At 30.5% G+C, this 11740-nt stretch overlaps 1 protein-coding gene across 1 annotated transcript; it reads right to left on the reverse strand.

Moving 5' to 3' along the window:
• Positions 1–444: 444 nt before the first annotated feature.
• Positions 445–10647, reverse strand: Smp_012440 (putative glucose transport protein). Its single transcript, XM_018795818.1, has 6 exons — positions 10619–10647; positions 9346–9450; positions 7816–7964; positions 5338–5929; positions 3482–3913; positions 445–2046 (listed from the first exon to the last, which is right to left on the reverse strand). The coding sequence occupies exons 1-6, from the start codon at positions 10631–10633 to the stop codon at positions 1774–1776; spliced, it is 1566 nt and encodes a 521-aa protein (XP_018650093.1). The 5' UTR covers positions 10634–10647; the 3' UTR covers positions 445–1773.
• Between the last annotated feature and the right edge of the window lie 1093 nt (positions 10648–11740).

An 11740-nucleotide genomic window follows, 5' to 3' on the forward strand; every position in this document is an offset into this window, starting at 1 on the left:
TGATTCTTTTTTTCTGCAAGTTAAGGAAACGCTCGAAATTCTATTTAAATACTAAACAAGTTTCCTATTCTTGACACTTACTTTGATCACCAATATATTTTATCTATGAGCTAACCAACTTAACAATTTATCAACCATGAAACATAGACGATCGAACATAAAGAATTCATAGGATACGTTTCATAGTGAGGAATGTTTGCTAAAGTGGTAATAATCTTAGAAAATTCAATTTTACGTTAGGATCGATATTTAGATATCTAGTATGGTATGGTATGCGAATAATAAGTCATTAGTCATCCAAACGAAATTCAAAGCATATAAACACACAAAGTTCTGGTCAGAACTGAAGCACTATCAACTACAAAACAGATAGATGAATTATATGTAAACTGACACCCATCATGAAAACTGCAAGTAATTAACACATAACAAAAATGATACACATATGATGTATAAATTTTACTTTAAGAATCTGAAATTGATTACAGAAGCACGTATCATTTGAAAAAACAAAAACCGCACACATATTAAACCAAATAAGTTTGTATGCATTTGACAAGCATCTTTTTTTCTAAAAAATACAAATAAACTATTCATTACTGTCGGGCTGTTTGTTTGTGTTTTCCTGTGTTATATAAACAATGTCGTCATCATCACAGGAATTCATTGAAAGAAACGAAGCATTTGAAATAAAGAAAGAAAAATTCAGGACAATGAACAAAAGTAGTATTAGTAGTAGTAATGGGGATATGAAATTATTCGATGCAACCAGTTGACAAGATCTTATGAAAAATATGAATTAGATGACAATAATGATAGTAATAATAATAATACAGATAGTAATAATAATAATAATAATAATTTAAGGATTATACAGCAATTTGTGCGGTGAAGAGATAAAGGAACAGTAATTCAATTCATGAATATAATTTTAAAAAATTGGTCATCATAATCATGTTAGTTATAACAATAATAATTTTTCATTTTAGAGATCAAAGTTTACATTCAAAGCTTATTGAATAAGTAAAGTCACCAGGTAAAATATTAAAAAAAAGTAACAAGAAACAGAACAGCATTTAGTAACTTAGGTTACATAATGTAAGTAAATTTGTGGGGGTGTGTGTATGTTCTCTATTTGTTAATTTTTTTTATTTTTGATATTACTTATTGTTCAGTCTTTTAAAACATCATTGATAATTAATTCTGCTCTTTGTAGAATTACAATGAGCACAATTATTGTTCATAATACGTAATAGTTCTTTTCTCTTTTATTAAAAAAAAGAAAGTTGATTTGGACAAATTAAGCAAAAACAAAGCCAAAGGAACTCAAAAGAAAGTTATATGTTTCACAAGTTAAAAACTATACGTTCATGGTGTAAAATCATCGTCATCATCATCATCGTTAACATTAAACAAGTAATGAAAGATGAATAGTTAAATGATAAAGAATGAACAGCACACAAAATATAGATATTGATAAACACATAGTAATCATAACAACATAAGACAAAAAGGATCGTCATTGTGTTTGCATGACAACATTGATTTAAAATAATGAAAATAACCTGATAGATGAAAATTATATGCATGTTTCATACATTATATAATGAAGTGAAATTATACACATATGTTATAGCGTACATATATATGTTATATTTATATAAAATGGAAGGTGCATACACTAATTCCCTAGACTATAAACTCAATGAAGTGTCTATGATTTTTTTTTCAGTTTAACCAGTTATGTTCTGTAAGCATATTCCAAAAACTCCTTTATGCATACATACCTTTGTCATTGTCACTTCGAGGATAAAGTAATGACTCAGAAGCTGGACCTTCATTATTCCCTTGTTTAGTGAATACAGTAAGATTACGATCTTCCAAAGCTGTAGTACGTTTGCCTACAACAATATTTCCAAATGCAAGATCACGTGCAACTTCATCAAATGTACGATTTTTAGTTTCTGGCATAAACAGGAAAAAGAAGATCCAGCAAATCACAACGACCACAAGGAAGGGCAAAAATGAATAACCACCGATGTTTTTCTGAATTTGTTAAACAGATAAAACAAAATGAAAAATATAAAATAATTTAAATACGATAAATTGTAGCAGCGAATAGAGAAGAAATTCATTATTATTGTATGACATCTTTGAAAAATGAATATAGTAATCTCACTGTAAGGTTAGTTCATCCAAGAGGTCAAATACACAGAACTTGGAGATGTGTGCTTAGATCTATCAGGATATCACTGAATGTTAACTGCCTTAATGAGAAGCATTTTAAATCTCTCCAGTTTTTTCCGAGATTCCGTATTATGGTAACAATTTTTTTTGCAAATCAAAACAACTCAAATACTAGATAATTTGTTCAGGCACAAATTAGAATAATAATTGCCAATATTTATACCTGACAACTGTCCCTACAAATTTGTAAAGACTGTAATAAACTGGTCTCTAGAAAATTACTAATGAAATTGTCACTAAAATTGGTGGTTGGCGTACATGTAAGGATAATGTCAGTTTATAAAAATTGGAGCATCCCTAAGTTGATACTCGGTGAGTATGAATTTGATAAGATGTACAACTTCCTTATTGACAACATTTCTATTTCAGTCAGTCACAACGTAGAACTTTGTACGTACGTACATCAGTTCGAGTTGCCATACCACATTAGCACAGAGATGCAGTTGTCGATTCAAATCCCATAGTGGTAAAAATAGCAAGAGTATAAGCAGTAATCCGAAAGATTAGGGTTTGAAGATGTTATTCAAGGAGTATAATCCAGTGAAAAAAAAATTGAAAATAGAAAAAAGATAGAGACATGAAGAATTCAAAAGATTAGAATTCGGCAGAAAACAAAGAGTGGCTTCACCTGCACCATTGCAAACGATTTTGAGCCATGTCATTCAAGGTCACTAACCATCGGTTGCGATCATCTCGCGAATTCCAACAAGGTAGTCTACACCTACCAGCATGGCTAAGTCCAATTGTCAGTGACTTCATAGATTTGTGCCACGTTTTGGTCTGGCCACCCTAGCTTTCTTCCAACCTACTTCTACACCATAAAACATGGCACGTCGGGGCAGTCGGTGGTTGGGCATACGTAACACGTGTCCCAGCCATCTCAACTGATGAAGTTTCACTACTTCATCAACCGATTTGCCACTCTTACCTAGTACTCGTTTCCTAATGACTGCATTACTTACTCGGTGATCCCAGGATATACGAGCAATGATTCGAAGACACCCATGATCGAATAATAGTAGCCTACAAATATCTTCTACTCTTATCGGCCATGTTTCACTGCCACTAAGTAGGACGGAACGAACTGCTGCGTAGTAAACCCGTTCTTTGGTTACTATTTATGGTCACTCAACATTTTGCGTAGTAGATTATATATATATATATATATATATATATATATATAACGAGTACTTGATCAAATTTATCTTTATCATAACAAAGATAATTCACTTACCTGTATAACAGGATAACTACACAATACAATTAGATTGGATAACCATTGAATTGATTGACTCAGTGAATAAGCTGCAGCACGTGGACCTTGTCTAAATATTTCTGATACAATTAATGCAGGAACTGGACCCAAGCCAAGTGCAAAACTGCATATATAAATTAATATCAAAATGATCGATATTATACCCATAGCATTTTTCGTACTTTGCGGACCGGAATCTGCCAAATTAACAAATATCGTAAGTAATAACAAGGATAAAGCTAATGATACTGTAGGCCATAATAATAATGTACGACGTCCAGCACGTTCGATTAGTGGGAGAGAGACAACAGTTACGATAACATTAAGAACTCCAATAGCAAAGACACAATATTGTAAGTACACATCAGGAATACCAGCTAATTCTAGCATAAGAGATGAGTATGTTATAACCTGTACAACAAACAATAAAGGAAGAAAATACACAAAAATATATATATTCTGGTAAAATTAAATTTACTCAACAATATGGAGGCTAATAATTTAATCTGTCAATCGGAATAAATGTAGAAAGATAATGATCTACAGGAAAAACATAATATCCAATGTTTGGATGAATAATCTTTAGAATGAGAGCTTATGGTAAAACATAAACATTTAACTCAACCTATGAGTACACTATATCCAATCTTATTAGTCGCAATGTTATATGATTGTTTTTATGTATCAAAGGAAATTTACACTGTATAACACTTAGTGATTCAAAGTGAGTCTTGATTGATTAAATTACAGCTCCTTTAGTTAACAACTTATTCAGATATTCAGCACAGAGTTACCGACCATATAAACTTTGAGGATAGAATATTAATCCATATGAATGTACAACTAAGTTTAAAGCGTCTCGGGGGAATGTTAAGTGAACTTTCAATATGACTTCAATACCTGGCAATAAGAATAAGTATTTATGAGATTCTAACTAACGAGTTATTCACTCATCTACTCCAAGTTTGTAGATTTATCTGCAATACATATACCTCTTCTCGAAAGTCAGTTATAGTAAATTGCTAAGCAAAAATAATGATTACCATATGAAGTTATAATTCTTTTATGGTCTTCACATAAGTGATAACACCGCACCAGCCATCTACTATCCATTATCACAAAATATTTAAGGATTACATATAAATGTAAGCTATAATATAGTAAGTAGTATTAGCTAATTTCCAACGCGTATTTTAATATTTGAATCCATGTAACCAATTCAGAGTAATTTTCTATATAATTACTAAAACCAAACGGGTTAAACAACTGCTCTTCACGAAAATCTTATTTCCTTGGTTTAATTTTGTAATACAGTTGTAATCTCTTCATATTCATAAGAAAAGGGATGAAATAGACGATTTATAATATCAATAAGTGTGTCAAGGAGTGAATAATTATCAACACTGTGTTGGGATGACCAATTTATTGTCTTCCTCAATTATGAAATCATGCATTATGTACTTTGTCTGCACATCTTCCATCAGCTATCCTCTACATCCTTCATGGTTCTTTCGACTTTCAGTTCCTTTCCATTTTCTTCAGTTCAATCTTCTCGATCTTCTTTTGACATGTATTCCACTTGGTGTTACATACTACTTGCGTCTGTCATTATAAGTAGTATACACCACAACAATACAGAGGGAACAACAGAATAGTAGTTATCAGCCTTGTTATAACTGAAGTGAGATAAAAATGGGTTATGATCACTGAAATATCATTATGGTATCAAGCTACTGACTAGATTTGTAAGCACTATACTGTACATAAAATCAGAGCAATAAACATAAAAAACTCAGATTAAATAAACCATATTGAAGTAATACAATATAACTAACCGCATTAATTCCAGATAATTGTTGTAAAACTTGTATTAAACAAGCAATAAGCACTGGCATTCGAAGATCTCTTTGTGTAAATAATTGTGTAAATTTAAAAACTGGTTGATTTTTTGCAACTTCAATTTCCTCACGTAATTCACCAATAAATGTATCGACATTTTCTTTAACATTTAATTGCAAAAATGCTTTACGTGCCTCAGCTTCTTTATGTTTTTTCATGTATAAAAATCGTGGACTTTCAGGACAAAACGGTAAAGTAACCAATGATATAGCTGCTGGAACGGCACCCAAAGCAACAGCAAGTGGCCATAGATTTAGTGTATTCAACAGAAATGTAAATGTAATGAAATACGAGAAAGCAATACCAACAGTTACAGCTAACTGATGACAAGCACCAATACCACCACGTAGATCACGTGGTGCCACTTCAGTTAAATAAAGTGAAGCTATGCCAATTGTAATGCCGCTATTAATACCAATAACAAAACGACCAACATATAATAACGCAGGTTGTTTGACAAGAACACAAGGACCAACAATTACACCACCGATAATGCCAATAACATTATTGAGTATTAAACCATTCCGTCTATAATATTAGCAACAAAAAAAACAATAAAAGAAATTAGTTGAAATCGATCAATACTCTGTCGTTCTCATGTAGCGAGAGTGACAAAAAAGTTTTTTAAATTGAATAAAATAAATGGATATTTCACAATATCTGCGTAGATAGCAACAAAACCCAAGTATGTCAAATCAACATAATCCAATAATGCTGATATGGTTAAACTCATCAAGAATTCTTAAATGATGAATTAGAATTACTTTCATATTCAGGATATATGCTCCTAGTACTCCGGTGGATATTACTAATGTAGTAAACGAAAACTCAGGTGCGGAAAACCAATTTATTTTTTAATACATTACTTAGTTCTTCGATAAAATGTGAAAATCATACATTGAATACTTCATTTGCAAATCCTCCAACAATTGTCTCAAACTTTATTTTTTCTTTATTGCTTTTGCAATTTCTCCCAATTCACATTCCTGTTCTTTTCGGTTCGATCTTCTGAATCTTTGGCTGCCAGGCTTTCGACATCTATTGGTGTTGCATGATAATTATGTTGATAGACATAAGTAACATACGCTACAATAGCATAATCTTGTAATTACTATCATAGAATATATTGAAGATAGTTGAAATTTTCTTTAAACAATATGACCATTCAGCTTTGTCAAATAAGTAATTATTAGTGTAGATATGAAATCAATGTAACAGGAGTTTACAGTGAGTAAAATATTTTGTTGGTATAACATTTACCATCTATGTTTTCTGGTTTTCAATAACTGCTTAAGTAAGATCATGTTACGTAATATAATGTATGTAAAAGAAAACTTTTAGAGTATTTTTGATAAATGTCTAAGGAGTCAGACATTCAAAATTTCATAATTTTATAAACTTATTGTCTTAAATAAGATAAAAGATATTTGTTTTTATTCATCATTCATCATATATCTGGCAGTCTGCTTAAACATCTGGACTATCTGTTCCTGTCATCTATATATTTCAACAACTTATCTAATTTTGTTTGTTTTAATACATCATTATGGCTATTAATCTCACAACCTATTCAGATGCGTTTCTAAAAAGTGTACAACCTTTCGCTATAAAGATTACAAAAGGCCTAGTCAGAGATATCGAGATTGCTTACAACATACACCGACTAGAATGTACGTTATTCAGATGTCGATTGACTGAACTGCTAACTTCTAACTGGAGATTACTCAATATTTATCGTCAGAATCAACGAAGTAAGAAACGGAAACTTGTTGAAATACTTTGCGCTGAGAATTCTATATTGCACCAAAAAAATAATATTGCATAAAGCTAATAATAATAATATGTTGAATCAGTAAATTAAAAATAATAAAAAATTGAAGCGGAGAAACAATTTTTTGAGCTTATAAGGAAATGAAATACGGCATCATTAAACATCTCTTTACAGATCGATTAAAAAAAACATATCACTAGGGTCAGTTAACATAATTAATTGCAAAACATTTTAAACTATTGAATGGTTTAATTGACATTTAATTCACGTGTTTAACGGTCATACATGGATAGTTAAACAGTCTGATTTATGCTAGTAAACAGTTTGCAATTATATTATACTTATCTATGCAAAATACATGATTAGTTATATAGTTATTATGTTTCGGAGTAGCATTAATCAAAAAGGTTTTAAGGAAATAGAAATCATGTAAATTATATTGTTTTTTACATAATCTATCACTATTCATGTTGATAATCAATTTACATCAAGTAGTTAGTTATTCAGTAGATAGAAAAGTAATAATGTAAGGTCCTAAATGTTTTGAAACACTAAAACTAATGTTATTCTGAAGTCAAGAAATGACTATTTTGAAAAAACGTAATGAAAATCAGTTAGAAATGATGTGTTTTTTTTCACTTACCGACCAAGTCCATCAGCAACCCAACCACAACTGAATGCTCCTATTGCAGCGGCAACTACAAATATTGTACTGACATGAGTGTAGAAGAAGCTTGAATCTAATTCTGGAGTATTTGGAACAACTGTCTCATTGAAATATATTTCAATATTCTATGAATTATTTGGTAAAAATTAAATATTAAGTATTCATGTCAGGCAAAAAGCTTATTAGAAAAAGGTGTATTGTTAAAATGTGAAAACGTTACCGAGAGAATAACTGTGATAAAATATGGTTTAACTAATAAACAATATGAGTGACTGGGTCATCTACCTACAGTCTAGTTTCACTATCCATAATATTATTAATTTAGGTACAAATTGTAGTCTCATGTGTATAACTTAAAAATCAACTACTATTAGCTACAGTTATCACAACAAAGGGCAAGATAAGAAACTAAATTTTCATTGGAATATAGCATCAACATGAGATGCTAAAGTACTTGATAATACTCTTGGGGCAGGTGGATCTCATACAATTCTCCAAGTTTCTGAATCCCTCATGAACCATAACTTCTTTATCTATTCTTTTTTATTACCATTAATACTTTTACTATCGCTAGTATTGCGGGATTTATCCTGGCAAATGTATCTCTCTGCGTTAATAAGGTTATGGCAACTTGAACTAATATACACATGTGCCAGATTGTACGTTGAGTCAAACTGATTAATTGAATAACTGACTGATGATGTAAAGCTTCCAAGTTGAAGCTTGCGGCACAATCCTATCTTACTTCTGAATGAACATAACTAAATACTAGACATATTATTCTGAGAAATAACCATTCACTTACAACTCAACATATGAGTAAACTATGTTATCGTATTACGTCACACTTATTTGCCAACAAGGTTAACTTATGTTGTTTTGAAGTGTCATCTAATTTAGTGGTTTGTTGATATCAATTCACAAAACTCAATCAGTTAGCGATCGTGTAACATTAAAGTGTTTATCAATCAGTATTGACTATATGCATGTATATTTAATTATTTGTGACCAAGTTTGATAGAAATTACCAGCATAAAAATTCCGGAGAGGCATTAGTCATTATAATTGTAACGAAGCGAGAACGTAATCATATGTATGAGAACTATGTAGTATTCTATATTTTCGGTGCACAAAAATTCCGGTGTTTTAAATGTGGATGTAAGAGAGCTTTAGGTATTCCTGTATGTTGTGGCATGTTTGTTTCTGCGAAATAACACTAAGGAAAAGTAGATTCCAACTCCTACCCGATTGGCTTTATGCTATCATACAACACTACACCATCACGTAACTCAATTACATGACCATTAAAGTCCCAGTATTAATAGCACGGTCAACCTATCCCCTTCACTTTACTAAAAGTGAAACTAACTATGCAACTTATCAACAATTGAATAAAAAACGTTCTACTTGCTGGTACGTATGAAATTACTAATCAGGATACTCATATTACATAATTATATATATATATATATATATATATATATATCGTTAATGAATACTACTCACCCTTCTTGGTAGATTCAAAACGCCAAGATTGTATCCGATTAGAAATGATGATCCAACACATGTTATAAGTACAGTTAAGACAAGTTTCCCTGTGATACCGTTATTCTATAGAATAATGTAAAAAATATGAAAATATACTGAATGATAGTATAATGTCCAACTGATTTCTTATTAAGGAACCAAATACATACGCTATGTAACTTTGAAAGGAATATAAGATACATCAATTATAAATTTGTATTGTGTCTGTATACTAAATCTTCATGTTATTGAATTACTGAATAAATATCCTACAATTCTTGCTTACACCCAAAATGATCATTTGGTGAACTGATAGTGATTTTATTACTAACTAATGCACCATTTATGATAAACTTCAAAGAAAAACTTTAAGAAACAGCAATTCGCTACATCTCAGTTTCCTAATACTGGTTCAATCGAAGAGGATGTTGTTCAGATCAATTATGAAAACTTTACAATCAAATTATCTACCACAGAGAACATAACATCATCAAAAGGTTCCATTGATTTAAATATATGATGGAAACCATCTTGAAAATACAAGTTGATTTGTTGTTTTTCTTATATAAAATCGATAGAAAATATTTCTAGCTAGTATCATTATCAACCATAAGATTATCACGATTTTTTTCATAATTATTATGTTCTATCCAATGATCTATACATAAGTGGGTTTTTCTAATGATGTAACGTCGTCTTCTTATTATGAGTTCGCTTAATCACATTCTTCTATTTGATTCCAGGATATCTTTCCATGGGATCATTCGTTAACACAAAAAAAATTTCATTCACTCAGTGTTAGACAATGAGTTAAATATCAATCGGAGTAATAAGTTGTAAAATAAGATAACGGGTTATAGAACCCCACCAATAGTTGAATATTGTCATTTTGTTATGAAAATCACTATATAAATAGTGACCTAGGTTTATTTCATACTCATTTGTATAGAGGATGAAGTAATCTGTCCTTTAATGTAAAGCAACTTTCACTGTTTTGTTTAAGATCCAATAGTTTACATTTCCTAACTCGTCTATGCATCAAACACAAATTTGTTTATAAAGAATTTTGAATGTAATATCTTAGAGAGATTATCTTTAGTCAGTCTTATTTCGAACCATATACATAAGTTTACTATAAAAAAATTTTTAATCACAGGTGTATTACTAAATGTCAATGTGAAAAAAATAAATGAATATATATAGTCAATAACAATGTCCAATAATCATTATCGAAATTGAAAACGGTGCTTACTGAAGCTACTCCCATCTTCTAGCGTAAGTTGTAAATCTTAAAACGAATTATGCCACACCTCCTTATACCCTTAAACTTATTTCAGATACTCCGCCCACTCATTAACGAATATGACCATTTGGGTTTGAGCTTATCGATTCACCAATCAGTAGGACAGGAAACAAAAGATTTTCTTATCGTTCATTGGATTATATTTTCAATTCATGATACACACCCTATTTGGCTTTCACTGATTGGTTAATAAAATGCTGTCAAGACACTATAGAAAAAGCATGTTTTTTTTTAAAGCTATCTTCCTTCATTTTGCAGAGATCAAATGAACATAGAATAGTGTTCAGACCATTATGTAAAAAAACAAAACAAAAATCATGACTGTGGGTGTGTCTGAAAACGTATCAGTTATAACTAAAATACTAACTGAATACTCCTACGTGATACAGCAGTCGTATACTATCGGTTGAAGTTACATACTTTTGAATAAGATTTCTAGTCACATTTCTTGTAAAAATTTACTTCACTAAACTAATTAAGCATTACTTCTACAAATAAAAACAACACAGCTAGTATCCTAATTAATGTGGACTATCAAAATATCGTGAACTGATGTTAGTTAATTGTATATTTCAATGTATTTCAATGTATTTCCATTAAGTCATATGAAGTTGAATAATAATTTTTTGTTTCAATGAACTTAAATTTCCCTTAGATATCTATTGAAAGTTATCAAAACATTCAGAAGAATTTACTGAAACTATAGTTGAAATGTATATCGGTATAGGAGGGATGTGATCAAGTTATAGAAGGGGATAATCAGAACGATGTTCTTCACTAAAAAAAATATTGTAACGGATTAATATTTAATTTAACCATGCACTGAGAAAAACCATTGATGTAGTTCATGAATCTCATCGACCTAACGAAATATGACTGGCAAATCTCTACTAGAATATTCAGGCATTTGAATTGTCTTACGCCACAGACTAGAGAAATCGTAAAAAAGATATGGTTATTTTTCTTGGGTTTATTCAAAAATGTGACTCTTGATAATAGTTAAATTATATTTGTACTGACATCTATGGTTTCAATTTACTCAATATAAATTATAATAGACTTATTCTGAAG

Source organism: Schistosoma mansoni, chromosome 2 (genome assembly GCF_000237925.1).
Source record: "Schistosoma mansoni strain Puerto Rico chromosome 2, complete genome".
NCBI lineage: Eukaryota > Metazoa > Platyhelminthes > Trematoda > Strigeidida > Schistosomatidae > Schistosoma > Schistosoma mansoni.

Excerpts from the sequence above, each read along its gene's own strand:
- Smp_012440 (XM_018795818.1), bottom strand. Across the intron at positions 7,965-9,345 it reads TTTTGAATCTACCAAGAAGG|AATATTGAAATATATTTCAA; the intron begins GTGAGTAGTATT and ends AATAATTCATAG. Across the intron at positions 2,047-3,481 it reads GTAGTTATCCTGTTATACAG|AAAAACATCGGTGGTTATTC; the intron begins GTAAGTGAATTA and ends TAACAAATTCAG.